Below are 23,120 nucleotides of genomic sequence, written 5' to 3' on the forward strand. Positions count from 1 at the left end.
CCTAGTGTGAAGCACTACTCTAGTCAGTTGGTTAATGCACCCACTGCAGAGGTCTTGACAGAACGAGAATGTCACAGATTACATTCCTGACATTGCTTTTTCATCTCTTCATCTCTGAAAGGTTGATGCAAAAGAATTATAGTGATTTTGTTAAGAATGGCACCTGTTTCTCAGCGCTATGAAATGATAGAACCTGTATTACCAAGTGCTATATAAAAAAAAACGAGTTATTCCCAGACTGCCCCAACACAAACCAGAGAAAGAACCCAAGGGGAGAGGATGTGGCGTAAGGGCCAGAGCTGCCAACTTTGGAGCCGCGGAACACAGTTCGAGTCTCAGGGCCGGCTCAACATCCTGTGAATGTGGGCAAATCGCTTAATCTCCCCTCCCTACCAAAAATGAATGTGTCCTTGTGTAAGGTAACCGGAGCTCATGTAAAGCACTGTAATACCTTTGTATTGAGTTCACACTACATAAAACTGCAAAAAAAAAAAAAAAAGACATCGCAACGAAACAGCAAGATGCCTGAAACCAAGGAAGACAAAACAGCAAGATGCCTGAAACCGAGGAAGACGAAGAAACAACATCCGGCCACGAAGCAGCAAGGCAAAAGAGTAAAAGAGTGCACCATATTAAGGTACATGTCCGATCGTGCAATATTGTATGTAACAGGGTCAGTCTGCAAGGTGGTAACAAACCAGCTTCAAGGCGGGACAAACATAAAGCATTCACCTACGCAATGAAGTGAATTTTAAAAGGCAGGCCCAGGAACCAATGAAAGTGATGGGCATGAGATGGGCGTGGTTGAAGCCCACAGAATAGGTTACAACATGTTGAGAAGAGCAGCGCTTGCGCTCTGCTATGCTCGATCTAAAAAAGAAAACACAATCTCAAATGTAATAGATCACACACTCTGAGCGCCCCCAAAAAATAAAAGTAAAGAGCCAATTACAACGCCATTTTGGATTTAGAGAGTGAAAAGTTTGCTTCTCAAAAAGCTAAGTAGTGCCCAGAGAACAGGTGCAACGCGGGCTGTTGTGAAAACTCTCTCGTTCTCACTCTCCTGAACATCAGCAGTGCTCACTTCACTCGGGTGCACAGCAGTTAAGAACCGCTCACAAGAGTAGTGCACTCATTCCTTGTCTTGTAGCATCTTGGGTCTGTCAAGTGCAATGAATACAAACTGGGAAAACAACATGCCAAGGCCAGGTGCCCAGCAAGAGAGGCGGGTAGAGGGAGGGTTAGAACCAGCTGGAGTCTGTGTTGTGTCAGTGTCTGAGCTCTGGAGTCCACTTCTGGGGGTGACCTCTGATACACTGCACCCCGTTTTGGACATTGTGTTTGGCACATTTCTGCTGCCAGACTCTGGCACCTGCCTCAGCTCACACAGAGTGTCACAGTAAACTCTTATTCTAATGCAGCGTGTTTCTACCCGTTTGTGAGCTCTGCAACCTCTGGCACTTGCCTCAGCTCACACAGAGTGTCACAGTAAACTCTTATTCTAATGCAGCATCTTTCTACCCGTTTGTGAGCTCTGCAACCTCTGTCAGTAGCACCAGGTCACACAGAGGGTCACAGTAAACTCTTATTCTAATGCAGCATGTTTCTACCCGTTGTGAGCTCTGCAACCTCTGCCAGTAGCACCAGGTCACACAGAGGGTCACAGTAAACTCTTATTCTAATGCAGCATGTTTCTACCCGTTGTGAGCTCTGCAACCTCTGCCAGTAGCACCAGGTCACACAGAGGGTCACAGTAAACTCTTATTCTAATGCAGCATGTTTCTACCCGTTTGTGAGCTCTACAACCTCTGCCACCTGCCTCAGCCCACACAGAGTGCCACAGTAAACTCTTATTGTAATGCAGTGTGTTTCTACCCGTTGTGAGCTTTGCAACCTGTGGCAGTGGCACCAGGTCACACAGAGGGTCACAGTAAACTCTTATTCTAATGCGGCGTGTTTCTACCCGTTGTGAGCTTTGCAACCTGTGGCAGTGGCACCAGGTCACACAGAGGGTCACAGTAAACTCTTATTCTAATGCGGCGTGTTTCTACCCGTTGTGAGCTTTGCAACCTCTGCCAGTAGCACCAGGTCACACAGAGGGTCACAGTAAACTCTTATTCTAATGCAGCATCTTTCTACCCGTTTGTGAGCTCTGCAACCTGTGGCAGTAGCACCAGGTCACACAGAGGGTCACAGTAAACTCTTATTCTAATGCAGCGTGTTTCTACCCGTTTGTGAGCTCTGCAACCTCTGGCACTTGCCTCAGCTCACACAGAGTGTCACAGTAAACTCTTATTCTAATGCAGCATCTTTCTACCCGTTTGTGAGCTCTGCAACCTCTGCCAGTAGCACCAGGTCACAGAGAGGGTCACAGTAAACTCTTATTCTAATGCAGCATGTTTCTACCCGTTGTGAGCTCTGCAACCTCTGCCAGTAGCACCAGGTCACACAGAGGGTCACAGTAAACTCTTATTCTAATGCAGCATGTTTCTACCCGTTGTGAGCTCTGCAACCTCTGCCAGTAGCACCAGGTCACACAGAGGGTCACAGTAAACTCTTATTCTAATGCAGCATGTTTCTACCCGTTTGTGAGCTCTACAACCTCTGCCACCTGCCTCAGCCCACACAGAGTGCCACAGTAAACTCTTATTGTAATGCAGTGTGTTTCTACCCGTTGTGAGCTTTGCAACCTGTGGCAGTGGCACCAGGTCACACAGAGGGTCACAGTAAACTCTTATTCTAATGCGGCGTGTTTCTACCCGTTGTGAGCTTTGCAACCTGTGGCAGTAGCACCAGGTCACACAGAGGGTCACAGTAAACTCTTATTCTAATGCAGCATCTTTCTACCCGTTTGTGAGCTCTGCAACCTCTGCCAGTAGCACCAGGTCACACAGAGGGTCACAGTAAACTCATATTCTAATGCAGCATGTTTCTACCCGTTGTGAGCTCTGCAACCTCTGCCAGTAGCACCAGGTCACACAGAGGGTCACAGTAAACTCTTATTCTAATGCAGCATGTTTCTACCCGTTTGTGAGCTCTACAACCTCTGCCACCTGCCTCAGCCCACACAGAGTGCCACAGTAAACTCTTATTGTAATGCAGTGTGTTTCTACCCGTTGTGAGCTTTGCAACCTGTGGCAGTGGCACCAGGTCACACAGAGGGTCACAGTAAACTCTTATTCTAATGCGGCGTGTTTCTACCCGTTGTGAGCTTTGCAACCTGTGGCAGTGGCACCAGGTCACACAGAGGGTCACAGTAAACTCTTATTCTAATGCAGCATGTTTCTACCCGTTTGTGAGCTCTGCAACCTGTGGCAGTGGCACCAGGTCACACAGAGGGTCACAGTAAACTCTTATTCTAATGCAGCATGTTTCTACCCGTTTGTGAGCTCTGCAACCTCTGCCAGTAGCACCAGGTCACACAGAGGGTCACAGTAAACTCTTATTCTAATGCAGCATCTTTCTACCCGTTTGTGAGCTCTGCAACCTCTGCCAGTAGCACCAGGTCACACAGAGGGTCACAGTAAACTCTTATTCTAATGCAGCATGTTTCTACCCGTTTGTGAGCTCTGCAACCTGTGGCAGTGGCACCAGGTCACACAGAGGGTCACAGTAAACTCTTATTCTAATGCAGCATGTTTCTACCCGTTGTGAGCTCTGCAACCTCTGCCAGTAGCACCAGGTCACACAGAGGGTCACAGTAAACTCTTATTCTAATGCAGCATGTTTCTACCCGTTGTGAGCTCTGCAACCTCTGACAGCAGCACCAGGTCACACAGAGTGTCAGCTGGAAGCTGTGAACGGAAACTCTTTCCTTTCTTTAAGGTTCATAGCACTGCATCTGCAGTAAACTTTAACCCCGGAAGTAAAAAGAGGCATGAGTTTGGCTAGTGAGTAGGTACACTGCTAGCACCACAGTGCACCCAGCAGGTGATGCGACAGGGGGAGGGGCTGGGGTGGTGGAGGTGCACACGAGGGACTGCCCAGGAGAGAGGTCCACGGGTCAGCCTGAGTCCTCAGGACACGGAGGGGCCTCTAGAGTGGAGGCACAGAATGTGGCCTAGGCCTGAGGTGGAGGTTAGGGGAAGTGCGGCAGCTACATACTGGAAATAGAATCACAGCGGAGCCAATCACCAACTTATAAGAGCTTCATCAGCCAATCCCAAGACAAGAGCTCCTCCCACCAGTCCAATGATGTACTCCTCCAGCCAATGCGAGGTCATCTTGCTTTGTCAACACTACAAGAAGGTTTCCACCTCAGTGACTGATAGGCGCCCATGGGTGCCATGACCTCTGGCCCGCGCAAGAGATAAAAGACGCCTGTCAAAAGGAGCAATAATTAGGCCTGCGCCAAATTTACATCACGCCAGCATAATTCACATAATTTTAGGAAATATTGGGTTATGCTTGTTACATAAAGTTCCTTAAATTATGGCACTTTGGGGAGTTACCCAGGATTTGTGGTAAAGATGTGCCCTGAGTGCATGGGCGCCGCAGAACAACAGGGATTGTGGTTGGCGAGAAAGGCTGATTATTTAGCACTATTTGTTTAGCACATTTATGCATAATTTAGCTATTACACAAAAACAAATTATGCACATTTTACACACCCCTAGTAATAATAGATTCCAGACTCAAGTTACGGACTGTCCAAGTAAATTCTGAACATGTTCATCTGAGTGTCATGGATAAAAGACTTTAGTGCTCTCAGCTCTTTCCCCAACATGCTGCCCCCCTTCTTCCTCTGAAATCTGGGTTTGCATATGAGAGGGGTTCTCACGCTCATCACAGGAACTAGGTACACAGAGCACTCCTGCCATGTAACCCCTGTCTTGGAATATACACCTTCTGGTAGCTTTCCACCCATATGCAAAACAGAAACTAACGCAAAACAAGCATTGGCAAAGCAAAGGGTCTTGCGTTTCCTCGAGTTAGAGCTATTAGCGTTCTAAATTCCTAAATGGACTTTTCTTGCCACATTAATTGTAAATAAAAAGTAAAACAGTTGACATAAGTGAGCCGATTCAAAGCGCCACGGCCGCCATGAGCATGAGCGCGAAGGAGAAACACAAAAGGAAAAAGAAGTTTGCTCGCAGTCGAACGTATCAACAAAAGTGCAACTATCCATGTAACAGGGTCGATGGCCAAGGCTATGACAAAAGTGCCCCAAGGAGGGACAAACGTACAGCATTTACCAATGAGAACAAAAGGTAGCCCATGAATGAGTGATAGTGATGGGCATGCGGTGGGCGTGGTTAAAAGCCCACAGATAGATTACAACACGTCAGAGCGCTTGCACACTCGACCTAAAAACTGGACGATTGCTGTCTGCACTCTCGCATAAGAGAGTGGAAACCCTGACTGCTCACTCACCAAAGGCCACAAAATAGAATTAAAACTGTCCACCTACCCTGAACAAAAAGACAGTCAAACCTCTCCCACCAAAGACTTCCTAAGAACAGTAAAAAAAGAGATCAGACTCCAGCAAAAAAGAGTAAAATCCCAAACACAAATTCAGCAAAAATACGACTAGAGCCATGCACAACCAATTAAAACAAATTCGATATTGAATCTTCTGCACTAGGGACCATTGTAAAAGGGTACAATAAACCCCACAAAACTGACCAGTCGTCACCCCCTGCTGAGCATAAAGAATACAATGATACTGCAAAATCACCTTCCAGGACACAGAAAGAGAAAATGCACCCATCATATCTCACCAGGAATAAATAAAAGAAAGGGAAATTGATTACTCACCGTAAGGGAACAGCATAAAAAATGTCAAGAAAACAAAACAACTGAACATACAGCCATCAAAGAATAGAACTAAAACAGTAAAAAAATCTATTCTGAGCACTGATCTATGAGATCAGGGCTCTGGCACTAAAGTACAAATAACTGACCGTACACCTATCAAAGTCCAAGGAGGAAACTGAACAGAATTTAAGAAGACTGAGGAAATGTCACAATGTAAATGGAAATATTTGCCAAGGCCTAAATTACTTTCTGCAGGAATCAGCTATCTGGCCCTCTATCACAGCCTACGAAGCATTTCATGGGCCTTCAGGAGAAGTGTAATACTAAGTACACCTTCTCCCTCAGATGCCACCCGAGAGCAGCAGGTGGCCCTTTCCAGCACCATAAAAGCCTCTGAGTGCTAAAGCTTATGGTTTCATGCAATATGTGGAATGCAGGTGATTAAAGTCTGCCCTTCAGCCATATCCCACCAAAAGAGTCCTGTTTCTGGGCTTTTAAAAATAAGCTGGGAAGGGTGGGAGCAACATTGTGAGGCTGGTGGACTTGTGGAGGTGGAAGCAGCACAGGAGGGAGAGATGAAAAACACACCTACCTAGTCCATATGTCTAAAGCAAACTGAATTCATATGTCCACAGTCGACCAAGTCTATATGACCAAAGCTGACTAATTCCAAATTTCTAAAACCAACCAAGTCCCTGTGTAAAGCTGACTGACTCAATATGTCCGAATGTCCAAAACCACCTGAGTCCATATGACCAAAGCCAACCAAGTCCATATGACCAAAACCAACCAAGTCCATATGATCAAAGCTGACCAAGTACACATGACCAAAGTCGACCACGTCCATGTGTGAAGCTGACTTACTCAATATATCTGAATGTCCAAATCCACTCAGGTCCGGATGTCCAAAGCTGCCCAAGGCTACATTTGAAGCCAATCAAGTCCATATCTCCATAGTCTACTGAGTCCATATGTTTGGAACCGAAAAAGTTCATATGTCCAAAGCCGACCTAGTCCATATGTCTATAAGTTGCCAAGTCCATATGACCATAGCCCCCCGAGTTCATATGATCAAAGTCGACCATGTCCGTGTGTGAAGCTGACTGACTCACCATATTCGAATGTTCAAATCCACCCAAGTTCATATGTGCAAAGCCGACCAAGGACACGTTTGAAGCCAACCAAGTCCATATTTCCATAGTCTACTGAGTCCATATGTCTGAGACCAACCAAGTTCATATGTCCAAAGCCAACTGAATCCGTATGTCTGTAACGTGCCAAGTCCATGAGCCCAAAGTTGGCAAGTCCTATGTCTGAAGGGAACCAAGTCGATATGTCCGAAGCCGACAAGCCCACATGTCTGACATATTACCAATGATAAAACCATTCTGAGAAGAGGAGTTTAAGAGGACCACTGCTACAAGGACACAATGGTAGTAATGTTACAAACAGCACGGCCGTGGAAGAGCTCAGTGCAGCTCAGTGAGGCGCTACTTGACATATCACTTTGGGAAACAGAAAAGCTCAGAAACTCTACCAGGAGGTTCTGATAAACTTGGCTGGGCACACCAGTGGGCAGGATGGGCGGAGATATACATAGACCCAGGAACAGGTGGTAATGACCGCTCCCTTCTCTCTGCACTCTGGTCTACGGGGTGGGTCTGGAAGTCAAGCAAGGGGCTATGGGCTACATGAAGCAGCCGTGGTGTAGTGCTATGTCATTTTGTTTATGCAGTAGTGCGCTACATATGTGCTATGATCATGTGAGGTATGAGTTATTGAACAGGTGACTTTGGGGTACACAGGAGACCCTGTTTATTTGCCTTCAGCACCTCCACCAGGAAGCAGATGTTGCACCACCAGCCTCTGCTGCAGAGCTCTATGTGCTGCTTATCACAATACTGCCCTGTCCGCCATGTCCACCTGGCGTCTCTCCACTTGGCGGAATATCTACCCCGGGAAGATTGGTTCTCATCATCACACCATCCCTGTCGTACACACTCACCCCAAAACCACGTCCAGGGTCTAAGAGTGTGCATTGGATTCATATCCAACAGTGCCGTCTACTCACCCTCATACGCCACCGGTCCAAACATGATGTCAAATGGTCATCCTCAGACGCCACCCGCTAGACGAAACCAGTACTCGCTCTTGCAGGTAACACAACGGCACTGGTAAAGCAGAGTCAACCAACAGCGCTGCCACCACGCCAAGATACACCCTCGGCATAAACACACCACATCCCTAAGCACACAGCATTGCCTCATAATGTGCTACTGGGATTCTCTGTGATGCATAACTTTACCTCCACCACCCAATCCAACAGAAAGGAACCTTACTCTCAGCACACCCATCCACACACATGAAAACATGAGAACATTCCAAGTTTAAACTCAGTTTACCTTCACACTAACCCCCACAAACCACTTGTAAACACTGAAAAAACCCTCTACTGACCTCACACATCCAACACTTTGATTGATGGTACAACCTAGTCCACAGAAAAGGTGACGTGAGACTGAGAAAGAATACAGTGACATAATAATTGTAGAAAGTGCTATACAGTGAGAACAAGATAAAAGCTGACAATATCTACCACTCCATTACTGCACCGAGGGACACCGGACAACATCTTCTCATTCACCTCCCCCACAAACCTGGGGGGCCGCAGGATTGTCCACTCATCATACATATGATCCAGCCCATCTCAGATCTGGCTGAGCCTAGACATGGTCCAAGGCTTGACTCTGGCCTGACTCCTCATTGGTCGACTCAGCCACGCCTTCCTACGTGGCCACACCTCCTCCAGGCTGCCTGACACCGACACCGTTATATACTGCCCTTTCCTACATAATTTATAATTAGGGCTCCCGGTTTTATGATATTTATTTTATTAACATTTCCATCTGTATTGATCTATATTTATTTTTGGGCCATTTTATTGGTATTTATCCATATCTAGTTTGTATTTTGTGAACAGATGGGGTGATATTTCTTAATTTATTTAACAGATAAATGTGCACTCATATTTTGGTGCCTGTCAGGTTTTATCACTTTACACAGCCGAAAAAATAAAATAATAAACCCACATTAAAAAAAATAGTATAATAGGACATATACATGTTGAGATGCAGTAATTTAAGCAAATGCCATTCAGCTTCCTAACTCCTCAAGCTGCCAATGTGTACATCTAGTGGCCTGAAAGTCATTAATCTGAGCATGGTGAGTCACTCTGAAGAATATGAATTATCTGTAGTTTTCCACTTTTAAAAATAAATATAGACAGGAAGGACAATGTTTTCTGGCTGTATTTATCTGTAAAAATCAGTAACAACGGAAAACAGGGAGCCCTGTTTATACTGCTGAATTGATTTCCATTGGTCAGGTTAAAGTGTGAAGTCGCTTTGTAAAGAAAGGCCCTCAGGATGGATGAGGGACGTCTAAGTCTTTAATGAGATGTCACCCAGGAGAGACATCTCAGCGCCTTCTCCAGTCCGCCCCCTCTAGACACATTGAGAGTAGAGACGACATACCTACATACAACACGCACTATGTACATTGGGTACTGACTGCAGATGACCACACCTCACTTAACGCTCACTGGCTACCCCCACTGCCCCTCACGCTCTAGTACTCACCCCCGCCTTCTACCCCCACTGCCCCTCACGCTCTAGTACTCACCCCCGCCTTCTACCCCCACTGCCCCTCACGCTCTAGTACTCACCCCCGCCTTCTACCCCCACTGCCCCTCACGCTCTAGTACTCACCGCCGCCTCCTACCCCCGACTGCCCTCGCCTTCTGTACATATGACTGACTCCCTACACACATCAGAGTGGGGGTCCCCTCATCCTGCCGGACCCCACGGGGCGCTTTTTCTTATTTTTCATGATTTTTATTCCATGCACCTGAGCACTTTAAAAACACCACACTTCACAGAACACCTACATGAATATGCACAAAGGGCTCCAACGACAGGGTGAGCTAAGCACTCTTGGTAGCGAGGGTCCCATATATTCAATGAATTCAAATCTTTGACACGTCTGACCCACTTCTCTGGTACACCCCCCCCCCCCCCCCCCCCCCCGGGGCCAGACCTTCCTGTCTGCCACGTGCCAATGAAGTGCGTGCGTCATAAGCACCGCCCCCCAGAACTCGCCCACAAACTTTAACATGTTCACTCTCCCCAGCCCATCCCCCCAAACACTTGCCCCAGTTTAATGTTTTATCCAGGTGGCCATAATCTCCCCCATAAGCTTGTGACCCATATACCACACAGTACTCGTCCATACGCGCACATATTACATATGTGTTTCATGCATGAGTTGAGAACCAGAAGGCAGTCCCATGTTATATCCTGAACTGTCACTCACCACCTAGAGCAGGGTCTCCAACCTTTTCTGTAATAAGAGCTATTTATGTTTAGTGAAAATCATCGTAGCGTATGATGCCATCGGTGTGGTACTGGTGACCACGTTACACACGGTTACATTAGTACCCCCCCCCCCATGCTAGGCAGTCAGCAGTGACCGCAGCACCCGCCCCCCATGCTAGGCAGTCAGCAGTGACCACAGCACCCCCAACCCCCCATGCTAGGCTGTCAGCAGTGACCACAGCGCCCCCCCCCATGCTAGGCTGTCAGCAGTGACCGCAGCACCCCCCCATGCTAGGCTGTCAGCAGTGACCACAGCACACCCCACCCATGCTAGGCAGTCAGCAGTGACCACAGCACCCCCAACCCCCCATGCTAGGCTGTCAGCAGTGACCACAGCGCCCCCACCCCCCCCATGCTAGGCTGTCAGCAGTGACCGCAGCACCCCCCCATGCTAGGCTGTCAGCAGTGACCACAGCACCCCCCACCCATGCTAGGCAGTCAGCAGTGACCACAGCACTCCCCATGCTAGGCTGTCAGCAGTGACCACAGCACCCCCAACCCCCCATGCTAGGCTGTCAGCAGTGACCACAGCACCCCCCCATGGTAGGCTGTCAGCAGTGACCGCAGCACCTCCCCCCCAATGCTAGGCAGTCAGCTGTGACCACAGCACCCCCCCACATGCTAGGCTGCCAGCAGTGACCACAGCACCCCCAACCCCTCATGCTAGGCTGTCAGCAGTGACCACAGTACCCCCCCATGCTAGGATGTCAGCAGTGACCACAGCACCCCCCCATGGTAGGCTGTCAGCAGTGACCACAGCACCCCCCCATGCTAGGTAGTCAGCAGTGACCGCAGCACCCCCAAACCCCCATGCTAGGCTGTCAGCAGTGACCGCAGCACCTCCCCCCCCATGCTAGGCTGCCAGCAGTGACCACAGCACCCCCCATGCTAGGCTGGCAGCAGTGACCACAGCACCCCCCCATGCTAGGCTATCAGCATTGACCACAGCACCCCCCATACTCGGCTGTCAGCAGTGACCACAGCACCCCCCCACATGCTAGGCTGGCAGCAGTGACCACAGCAGCCCCCCACATGCTAGGCTGGCAGCAGTGACCACAGCACCCCCCCCATGCTAGGCTGTCAGCAGTGACCGCAGCACCCCCCCCCCCCCATGCTAGGCTGTCAGGAGTGACCATAGCGGCTCCCCACCCCCCCAATCTAGGCTGTCAGCAGTGACCACCTCAGCGCACCAGGCAGGGCTACTGGCAGTGATGTGACAAGGCTCAGGGCCGTAGCTTCAGGGAGGCAGTTTGGGGTGTTACTCCCCCTAATAAATGTATTTCTCATAGATTGATGGGTACCGGTGCTTTCAGGTGTCTGTCCGATTTCACCAGGAATTGTCACACAGACACAAACTCACCCACATGCTCTCTCTGTTTTGAAAGTCCTTGAGAATGTTCCTTAATTTACAAAATATTGTGTTTTCCCTCACTTAGTTTTCCTGCCAATCAAAATACATCTTTCCCACTGCCCATTTAACCCCCCCCACTCCCCTGCTTGTTGTATAATGTATTTCAACAAGATGTGCCAGGGTGATTGTTGGAAGATTTGAAGCTCACTCCCTCCTAATCTCACTGACCAAGCCACGCCCCTGGCAAGGCTTTGTCAATGTGAGATGCCACCACATGCTTAACACAGGCACCCATAGGGGCAGCCCCTGGCACAAAGGCTGGGACCCTGGCAACAAACCTCCAGCACGTCACAAGTCATCACCCAAGGACCCGCTTTACGTAGATTTTGGAAAGTAAATCATTTTCTCCAAACAATACCTTATAAGTTGTGAAAATACAGACATTTTCAGCTCAAATACAGGCTTTGAGTTCTAGATTGCAAATATTGCTTGAACTAAACTAAAAACTTCTAATTTAGTTTACTGAGCAGCACACAGGAGAGCTTCTCACAGGTGGCCAGAGGGCGACCAGTAGCTCACAGGATACTGGTTGGAGAAGCCTGTGCTAGCCCGCCCACAGAGCCACGCCCCGTCGTGTCACCTCATGTATCAATTATTAATTACGGCGGCATACAGGCGCTAGTATTTCTTGCCCCGCCTCCCAGGATGCAGTTACCCATCAGGCAGGATGAAATGCTATTCCAATGCCTTGCTATCTATTTTATTTAACAGTTTTATATAGTGGTCCTTCACCCAGTGGTGTAACAAAGGCCCCTGCAGCCCCCACAGTGCGGGGGGAGGGTGGGAGCTCCAGGAGGTCCTCTCAGCACACCACCCTGGCCTGATAGCTCTTGACTCCATATACTTTGCTGCCCCCCCCAACCTCCTTACACCACTGTGTTCTCCACATTGAACTAAACAGTGCAGCAGTAACAGCCATATACTGGAACAAGATAGAATTCTGTCCATATGGATTCAATGCATTATGATACGTCATGTCATGCCATGCTGGAGGGATGCCGTGAAGCCCATGTTATGCCGTCTTATGCTCTCCCAGGTCATGCCACCTCACATATGATTTACTAGACATTTTGGTTTACTTGTGCGTGTTTGCATAAGTTGCTTGTTTCCAGGGAGCTTGCTTACCTTGCAAGGTGAGGCCAGGCTGCGCGTCAGCGAGTCGAGCCGCTGACTGTACTCAGTGAACCGCTTCTGGTAGCGCAAGGCCGTCATCTGCAGCTCGTTCTGCAGGGAGCAGAGGCGGGACAGCAGCGACTGTTCCCGCTTGCCCGCGCGGAGTGCTTGCTTCTTGAGCTGGCCCTCCAGCACCTGCACGCGGGCCTGTAAGGCGGTGCTGTGAGCCTGCAGGGCCGCGGTGCAGCGGTGTGAGCCGAGCCGCCGCTCTTGGAAAGTCAACTCCAGCCCGCAGCCCTGCTGGCACAGCCCAGCTGGCCGCTGCTCACAGGCCTCACGCGTGTGGGACTCCACATCCCGCAGGCTCAGCACCTGCCCACAGCCTGGGTGCCGGCATGTGGTCGGGGCGTAGTCGCACGTCTCCGCGTGCTCGGCCAGGTGCTGCAGCTTGACCACGCGTCCACACCCGCGGGCCTGGTGCTCGCACTTGATGTCTAGCTTCAGGATAAGACTCTTGAGTGGTAGCACATGGTTGAGCTCCTTGGCCGACAGCCTTTGGCACTTAACGGGGCAACTGCCCTGCTGCACCACCCAGGGCAGGACGCAGCCCGCGCAGAAGACGTGCCCACAGGGGGTGGTAAGAGGGTCCTCCAGAACACGGTTGCAAAGGTTGCACTTCAGGTCAGGGTCCACCTCCCCGCTGAAGCGCTCCAGCTCAAAGCCCATGGTGGTCGCGTCACCGTTGCGGGGACTCACTGGGTGGACAGTAAGTGGAGTCTATAGTGCAAACTTCTCATTACAACCAGGGTCAGGTGTGCCCCACCAAAAGTGCCAGGATTGATCTCCAAGAACTGCAACTGTGACAGCTCCTCCAATCGCGCCTTGAGGTGCCCCTCGATGATGACTGGGTCTGGACCCCTTTTACCGCCAGTAACTGTGTCTCCAGTAGGTCCTCGCACCACTCCTCCTATGAGACTTGAAACAACTCCTTGGATAGCGCCTAAAAGTGCTCCTTGGTTAGTGCCCAAACTGCTTCTCCAAATTATCAACTTTCACGGCTCCTCCAATAGAACTGCCCACCACTCCGTTAACAGAGCCTAGAAGTGCGTCTTCAAGCAGCAAATAGAAGTGCTCTTTCAATAGCTCCTGGAACTTGCCTCTGCCCCGATAGCGCCAAACGGTGCCCACTAGAGTGAGGAGCTGCTTCTCAGCTGGCGCAAGCCACTCTTCCACCGGGCCTGACAGCAGCAGGGAGTGTTCTTCCAGCTCCTGCAGGAAGCAAGACTTGATCACCCCCACCGGGCCTGACAGCAGCAGGAAGTGTTCTTCCAGCTCCTGCAGAAAGCAAGGCTTGATCACCCCCACCGGTGCCTGACAGCAGCAGGGAGTGTTCTTGCAGCTCCTGCAGGAAGCAAGGCTTGATCACCCCACCTGGTGCCTGACAGTAGCAGGGAGTGTTCTTCCAGCTCCTGCAGAAAGCAAGGCTTGATCACCCCACCGGGCCTGACAGCAGCAGGGAGTGCTCTTCCAGCTCCTGCAGAAAGCAAGGCTTGATCACTCCCACCGGTGCCTGACAGCAGCAGGGAGTGTTCTTGCAGCTCCTGCAGGAAGCAAGGCTTGATCACCCCCACCGGTGCCTGACAGCAGCAGGGAGTGTTCTTGCAGCTCCTGCAGGAAGCAAGGCTTGATCACCCCACCTGGTGCCTGACAGCAGCAGGACTGGGACTGCGCCACTGCTCGGACCTGCAGCTGCTTCTCGGACAGTCCTTGACCTTCGGGGGCTTTGGACGCTCCACCGGCGCTTGACAGCAGCAGGAGACGCTCTCTGGTTCTTGCAGGCAGGGGGCGGAGTCCCTGCAGTTCTTGCAGGCAGAGGGAAGAAACTGCTCCTCTTGTTCTTGCAGGCAGACGGCAGGAACAGCTCCCCCAGTTCTTGCAGGCACGGGGGGAGGAACAGCTCCCCCAGTTCTTGCAGGCGAAGGGCAGGAACGGCTCCCCCAGTTCTTGCAGGCGGAGGGCAGGGACAGCTCCCCCAGTTCTTGCAGGCGGAGGGCAGGGACAGCTGCCACAGTTCTTGCAGGCAGAGGGCAGGAACAGCTCCTGCAGGGATTGCCGTACGGGTTGCACTAACTCGTGGGCTCTTCTGAGCGCTAGCACTGATGATGCCCCTCCGCCTGCGAGCAGCAGGTCTGGAGCCCCCTCCTGGCACCGGACCTGCCCCTGTGAGCAGCAGTCCAAGGAGCTGCCCTCCTGCCTGTGAGCAGCAGGCTGGGGCTGCTGCTCTCCCAGTGCCTTTGAGCCCAAGACTGCAGGCAGGGACAGTCGGGGCCTCAGCCTTCCCAGCACAGGCTCTGCAGGAGTCGGTACCACATTCTCTCTAGTTGCTGCTCACTCACTTTCCGCCGTAGGACTCCTCGAGCAGCGCACAGTGTGGAGAGCGGAGACCTGTGTAGCGCCCAGCTGGGCTTTGTGAAGTACCAAGGCGCTCCCAAAACCGGGTAGCGTGAAGACCTGTGTAGCGCACTACTGTGGTTTATGAGGCCTCAAGGCGCTCCCACCACCAGGGGAAACCCTAGCTCGCAGAGGGAAGGGCAGAGACCTGTGTAGCGCACATGTGAGGCATCCAGGCGCTCCGAGAACCAGTGAGAAGCGCGAAGACCTGTGTAGCGCACTACAGGGACTCGTGTGGCTTCAAGCCTCTACAAGCACTAGGGGCAAACCTGGCTAAAATAACTTGAAAGGCATGGATTAAAAGAGGGCCAGCCCGCAGAAATTGAAGCATTTGAAATGTTAACAGCGGCAGCTTCTACTAAGGGGGGTGAAGGTTTGAGCGCTACACGTGCAGAGAAGGAGCTTTGAAAGATACGCACGAGGCACTACAGTAGAAAGCGGTACAAGTTTGTTCCAAGAGACAAAAAAACGATTCAAGTGTTACCAAAGCTGAACCCCTTCTGTGTCTCGGCTCAAGCTGGCTCCCCAGCTTCCGTTACTGCTCCAGGCCGCCCCTAGCGCTGAGAGGCGGCAGTGAAGCGCTGCAGCGCCCACTTGCCCACTCCTATTGGCATCAGGCCCTTCTGAAGAGTGGGACTTCGTGTCGGCAAAGGTGCAGCCGTGCACGGAGGGGGTTATATTGTGTTTTCACACTTGTATAGCGCTTCATACTCCCGACGAGGCGCTCTGCTCAAAATAAATGGTGGTAAGGGTGTTGGGTATTGATGGTCATAGCTGTGAGTTCTTGGCTCGGGTGCACGAGGCTAGGTGGTCATTTAAACTGGGACAGTGACCTCCGTAGCGCGTGTACCCTGAGGATGAGACGAGGTACATGGAGTGGCCCCCTCTGCACTTACTCAGGAGCTATCAGGTTCGGGTAATGTGCTAATAGGGCCACCCTGCACTGCGGGACCTTTGTTACGCCACTTCATTAAACTCTAGAAATTACTCAAACTACACCTGTGTAATTTAACTTCGCCCAGGCCTAGTAAGGTAAATATTCGAGCTGCGCTTGTGAGTCACAGTGTGACTGAATGGACGTAGAAGTTTTTACTCCAGTTCATCATCTTTTCAAATGCGGAACCAAGAGTAACTGGTCAAGGCTGGCTCTTGAGCACAGAGGCCGAACTTCATGACATATATATATATATATATATATAAATATATATATATCTAGGGCCAGATGTATCAAAAAAGCCTTTTGCAATTCGGAAATAGCGATTTTTAAGAAATCGTTATTTCTGATTCGCAAAATGCAATGTATCATATTTGCGATTCGTTAATAGCGATTTCTTAAAAATCGTAAATGCTGTTACCGAATCCCAAATTGCGATACAGCCCCCATGCACACGTACGGGCCTGTCGGCCCATATTTGCAAATTTTTTGCATTTCCCAAATTGCGAATTCCTAACTGGAATTTCCAATTTGGGAAATGCAAACTCCAGGGTGCTGGGGGCCTAAGGCCCCCTCTGCTGCACCCCAAAACAATTTTGGAAGACATGTAAGGTGCACACATGCCAAAAGGGCATGTGTGCTTTACATGTACATTTTAAAAATGCATTTTTAATGCATTTTTAAAATTTGCACATGGTTACCACCAAGTTCAACTTGGTGGTAATAGCGATTCCTTAATGCCCAGTTCGCATTCAGGAATTGCTTGATACATGTGCTTAAGAAATCACAAATAAGGATTCCTGATTTGCGATGCCGCATTTAGAGAATCGCAATTTGAACTCTCTAAACGGGGTCGCAGTTTTAAGGATTCGCTATTTTAGCGATTCCTCAACATTGCACTGCGAATGCCTTTCTTACATACTGAAAGGTGATTTTGCATTCGCAAACGGCCCAATTTTGCAATTCGCACCGTTTGCGAATGCAAAATTCTTTGATACATCTGGCCCTAAGTCTTTTTTGAAGGATAAGTGTTACAGTCTCGTGGATCAGTGCTCAGTGATCTATGCACATTGCTTTCAATTAAATTATTTGGGCAATTGTGAGTAGTTAAAGGGAATTCAGATATGGCATGTTGCGGATCCTAATTTGTACACTGAGCAGCTGTCTGGAGGTGCATTTTGGCTGCATTTCCCCAATATTCTAGGGGCGCTGCAAGACATGACCCATTGGCGTGGTCAGGATGGCACGGTTCTCAGGGATGATAAATCTGGTGGTGTCAGTTTCCCTATTAATTTATTTGAGCCAGTTCTCATCTGATTCCGTATTCCCTTTAAGCAGGCTTGAACGTGTCTTTGTACAAGCAAGACTTGTTGCAATTTTTGTTGCTATGTCTTAAAGCTTTTTATCCCACGCAGTTCATCACAATATCATATTTGTAAGACACCCTCTGCATTGGGAGTTTCCTGATACACTGTAGCCAACACATGTTTCACCCCGTTTGTTGCCTGAAAGGCGAGGGCTTTATCAAGGCTAGAAAATCAACATATACTTAATTTAGAAGTCAAGAGCACATAAACTATGAAGCTTTAAAATAATTGTATTTAATGGTATCTGGTTGTCACCGTATGTAGAGGTAGAACAGGAAGGGAGCCTAGCCGCTCTCCTGGTGTCGATCTGGATGATTGAGAGATAGATGGAGTGAGGGACCTGGCCAGCTTCCTGTCAGTCAGCCACGATGCCGTCCGATTCAGGACCTCAGTCATGAAACCTCTGCGGGAGGGTGGACAGGTGAACTGCTTTCAAGGATGAAGGTAGCTTGAGTCAGGGACGGGCAGTTCTTCCCCTGGGGTCAACAGTTGTATTACAGTTTTGAAGTCACTCCCTGCCGCAATCAGGGATGTCCTGGCACCACATCCAGGTGGAGTCCATTTTGAGCATCTGAGAGGAGTTGTTCTAAGGGGTGTGCAACATTAACCTAATTTACTTTCACATACTTCTGGAAAATTTCAGCAACATTGTGCAAAAGGAAGTCTGTCATTTAGCACTAGGCTTTGGAGTGGGCACATTTCAAACTCAAAAAGTGCAAAACAGAAAACCTTTGTTTTTTTCGGTGAATTTCTGCGTTTTTTTTTTTTTAAATGTCAAGTAAGGTATGTTTCCAATTCATAACTATAACATCACTTTAACCTCTGTTTTTGTTCAGTCAATTTCTAGGGTTGTTTTTAAAGTAAAGTCATATTTTATTACCATGCGTAACATCAACTGCACGCTATGAACAGTGTTGTCATCAATGATGACATTTTGGATGTTGCAGTGATGTTATCAATGATGTCATAGAAGATGTCATGAGCTACGTAATATGGGGGGTAATTAGCCATGCATGGTGGGGGCGCGAGTTGTAGTTTAGTTTCCTTAGGACATGAATGATGATTACTCGAGGCACCTATAATTGGTGCACTTTAAGGGTTTCAGTAGATTATGCTATTTCCACTTAGCTAAGTGCGTGAATCCTACCCAAAGGTATATCTCGGCGCTCAATTAAAACTTTATGTTTTAAATGACATTTTCACTGAACTAAAACATCACTATAACCTTTGCTTTTCCAGTGGATATATATTTTTTTAACTTAAAGTAAGATGCACATCACTGTGGAACCCCCCCCCCATAGGGCACCAATGCCCTGGCGACCCCCTGAGTCTGCCATGTGTGGCATGAGGCTATGTGGTCAACCCCCTTTAATTTATAACTATAAAAGGCAACCCTATTGGCTTTATCAGAAAGTGAGCACATTAACATATATGAAGTAGATCTATTGATTGTCAAAAAGTCACAAATAATCATAATTAAGTGAATATTTCACAAATATACACAATGCAATGTTCAATAATACATATTGTCAGAATATATTTTAAATAAAGAATATTTTTTTTAAACATAAACATGTCTGTGAGTCGTTTTTCACATTTTCAGGCCACAAAATGCAACCACAGAACCAAACACAACGGGTCGCCATGCTCCAGCTGACGACCATACAGTTCGAGCTTTGAGTGCTTTATAAATGATGGAAAGCTCTCCTGGGGGCATCGATCCATGAGCCAGAAGGCTTACTACATTTAATAAAAATTATTATTGTAATGTTGCTGGAGTGCTGCTGCCCTCCCTGCAGCCCTCCGCAACACTAAAATAAAACTATTTGTGGTTCCCCTGCAGATTTTAGTGTCCCCACCAAGATAAAAAAAATTATTAAAAAGACCAGCGGGCCATTATGGGGCGCTCTGTGCCTCGACCCGCGGATTATAAATGAGCGGCTCCTGCTGCTCATTTATTATTTCTTTGTTATTTTTTGGGTGTCTCGAACAGCACCCACGGGGTGTGGTTTACCGCGAGTGCCCCGGTGCCACCTCGGGCATTTACATCTTTGGTAATTGTTGGTGGGGGGCACTGGATGAAGTCCCTAGGGCCCTGCAGCACATACTGGCCACTGAGCCAGCACATATTCTGGGTGCCGGCAGGAGCTGGCCATTCATTTACAACGGGAGCCCCGGTGCCACCTGGGGATCACCAAAACATGTACATCACTGGAGACTGTGGGGGGAGGCCAATGGACCCGTGTCCCCTGCCAGCTCCCCAACCATAACCCATCCTAGATGCTAGCAAGATCTGGCTCTTTTGCTTTGCTCCCACCTGGGCGGAAGCAGCTTTTTTTTTCTGCTCCCACAGGCTGGGAGCAAAGTTGTCTTCCCTACCAGGGAGAGTGCAGGCAGGGAAATGTTCTTCACACACTATTCTAGGCAGGAACCAAGATGGTATTCCAGTGTATGGAATCCTCAGGACACTACCTTTTTTTGGGTCCCAGGGGAAGTGGCCTCTAGTTCCACTGAATGGCTTGTGGAGGGGGCCTCACACCCCTGCCTAGTAAAAGTAAAATCAGCCCCGGAGAATGGAGTCCCAAGGGCCATGTAGAGGCTTGTGTATCGTGGAGGCGCACGTCACCTTCTGATAAAATTTACTTTGACTCGGGGGTTAGTTGCCTGGGGCTACTGGATGGGTCTGGGGGGGTGGCCCAGACCCCTTCCTCTTAAAATATACATCCGCTCTGGGGGATGGGATCCCAGGGCCTTGCAAATGCTTGGGGAGGGTGGCCACCCCCCCCTGCTGATCAAAATAATTTCAGCCCCTGAAGATGGTGTCCCTGGGTTCTTCCAGTGGCTGGGGGGGAGGAATGCATGCCACAAATTTAATAACTGCACCGACACCCTGGACCCTGGCCCACCCAGGGAACGTTTATTTAAAAAGGACCAGAGATTGCCATTTAAAAATAAAAAATTGACCACAAATGCACAGTACCATTACCAAAAAAAAGCATTTTTGGCCCTGGGTCAGGGGGTACTCTATCAGGCCTAGGGAGTCAAGGTACCCTGCCCTCCCTATATTGTTCTCCTTTTTATGCAGATATGTGTCACTGAGTCTTAAAATGGCTACCAATGCATCTTTGTTGATGTGGTGTCAGCCAATCACATCTTTTCTTTAGATTTGTTGGCAGACCGGCTCCCCTCCTTGAGCCATTATAGGCCCCAGGGAGCCCACCCTCAAGGCTGAAACACACTTTTTAAAGGGGAGAGGGGCTGTGCAGCCCCCCTCTCGAGCATTGAAAAGGCCATGGGGTCCCCAATCCCCAAGCCTTTAACTTTCACAAAAGGGAGGGAGGCTGCATGGCCCTCCCTCCCTGAGTCTTTTATAGCCCTGGGACCCCATCCTCCGGGGTCGACTCACATGCTGTGCCCTGGAGAGCCCATCCAAGAGAGACAGCAGTTTCCCTGCCCGCTTCAATGAAAATCCAGCCAATCAGGCGCAAACACGAAGTCTGCTCCCTGCAGGCAGGCGCTTTAAAATGTTCCCTCCGGCCGCGAGCAGACTTTTGATCTGTATCCCTGTCTGAACTGATGTGGGCAGGGAAACAGATCAAAATATTGCTTCCGGCGGGGGGAGTAACACTGGTAGCTGCTCCTGGTGGAAGGCCATGCATTGCAGGGGGGTGGCTTCGCATAGGTAATAAAATATTACTTTACATTAAAAAAAGATAGAAATTCACTGAAAAAAAACAAAGGTTAAAGTAATGATATAGTTAGGTGTGATAAAAAGATATGTTTTTGTTTGAAATAATCCTAGAAATTCACTGAAAAAAACAAAGGTGACATTATAATTAGGTGAATATGACAACATTAACGTTTGGAACTCAAAAAAACACACAAATTCACCAGTTACAGTTAACAAATCTAGCTATACCGTGGGCCCCCACAATGCACTGCTTCCTACCTCCCATAGGACACCACTCATGACATGTTCTATGACATCATTTATCACATTCCTGATGGCATCTGAAATGGCTTCATTGATGACGTCACTGATGAGATCATTCAAGCAATGTATCTTTTGCAGCTCAGTAATTTCACCTAAGCAGCCGCTCATCTCTCTACCACCCAACCAGAGATGCCGCCTGCATCAAGCCTCTAGGACTCCGGAGGAGGTGGAGGAGGCCCGACGGGCCTTGCCACCACCTAGAAGGGCATTTTTAGGCATCTGGAGGCTTCTGAGGGACAGCTTTTATCTGGGGGCTGTTGTTGGATGAGAGGGTGGGATGAACAGTTGGGGGCAGGGTGTTTAGGTAGAGGGGTGGGGCTACTGAGCTCAGCACCTGACTCACCACAAAGCAGTTGTGCAACTGTGTCCGTTCCCTTGGCCCCTCTTTAGTTCTCCTTACCTGAGCTCCCTTGCCACATTAGGCAGCTTACTTACCTTACACACTCTGACCCCTGCAATCAGTGCTGGAAAACTGACCAAGACCATATCCTCCCCTCCTCCCCTTTAATGGCTTTTGGGGTCTTGAAAAGATGAAACCAGGCGGTGTTGGTGCAACAGCGTGACTAAGAGCAGATGGAATAGAGGTGAGTTATACTTCCTCAGTGCCACACTCCACACTAACAATCACCGATTATTCATGTTCCTTTCGGTAACCTGCCTTTCCCTCGTTTCTCTTGGAGGGTCTCGATTGGGTTCCAGTCCATGTCCAGATCATCAGAAGGGGGGCTTGGAGAAGATGGGGGGTGCTCTTTCTTTTCCTTGCTGGAGATCATGAAGCTGATGTGTCCAGTGGAAGCGCAATCACAGCAGCATCCCGCCCTGCAGCAAGCTCGGCTTCCTGCTTCCGTTTCTGGAAGATCGAGCGTTGCAGGCTGTGGCTCTTGTCGTTGACTTTCCTATGAAGATCCAGTTCGATGTCCAGTCGAAGAGCAATCACAGCAGCATCCCGCCCTGCAGCAAGCTCAGCTTCCTGCTTCCGTTTCTGGAAGATCGAGCGTTGCAGGCTGTGGCTCTTGTCGTTGACTTTCCTATGAAGATCCAGTTCGATGTCCAGTGGAAGAGCAATCACAGCAGCATCCCGCCCTGCGGCAAGCTCGGCTTCCTGCTTCCGTTTCTGGAAGATCGAGCGTTGCAGGCTGTGGCTCTTGTCGTTGGCTTTCCTATGAAGATCCAGTTCGATGTCCAGTGGAAGAGCAATCACAGCAGCATCCCGGTTAGCAGCAAGCTCAGCTTCCTGCTTCCGTTTCTGGAAGATCGAGCGTTGCAGGCTGTGGCTCTTGTCGTTGACTTTCCTATGAAGATCCAGTTCGATGCTGGGACAAGTCGATTTCAGACTCCGTGCTCTCCATAACTGCAGTAACTGCGGTGCCAAGAGACACAGGCTTTGGTGTTGGCGGTGCCGTTGATCCAAAGTTGATCCCCCTTCGTGCCCAGAGGTGGGTGTAGCAGGCACGTTGTGTGTCCAGAAAAAGGCTCAGGGATTGATGCCAGATCTGGCTCCGACAACAGCTTCTGTTTTTTCCTCTCTGGCCACTTTCTTGGCAGAAATCTCCTTCTTTGGGTCCAGTTTATTTACTTCTTGTACGGCTCAGCATGAACAGAAACACTTGGCAGGGGACTTTGGCATCACAATCAGATAATTTGCAGACTTCTGTCTGTC

The 23,120-nt window shown here is 49.3% G+C and overlaps 1 protein-coding gene across 2 annotated transcripts in view; it reads right to left on the minus strand.

Moving 5' to 3' along the window:
- The window catches only part of PDZRN3 (PDZ domain containing ring finger 3), a 508,900-nt gene extending 493,876 nt beyond the window's left edge, over positions 1 to 15,024 (minus strand). For both annotated transcript variants that reach the window (XM_069206113.1, XM_069206112.1), the window contains exon 1: positions 12,727 to 15,024. In XM_069206113.1, the coding sequence (XP_069062214.1) occupies positions 12,727 to 13,440 (714 nt within the window). In that variant the 5' untranslated portion in view covers positions 13,441 to 15,024. The remainder of the gene's footprint in view (positions 1 to 12,726) is intronic.
- Positions 15,025 to 23,120: the final 8,096 nt, after the last annotated feature.

Source organism: Pleurodeles waltl, chromosome 9, assembly GCF_031143425.1.
Source record: "Pleurodeles waltl isolate 20211129_DDA chromosome 9, aPleWal1.hap1.20221129, whole genome shotgun sequence".
NCBI classification, from domain to species: Eukaryota; Metazoa; Chordata; class Amphibia; order Caudata; family Salamandridae; genus Pleurodeles; species Pleurodeles waltl.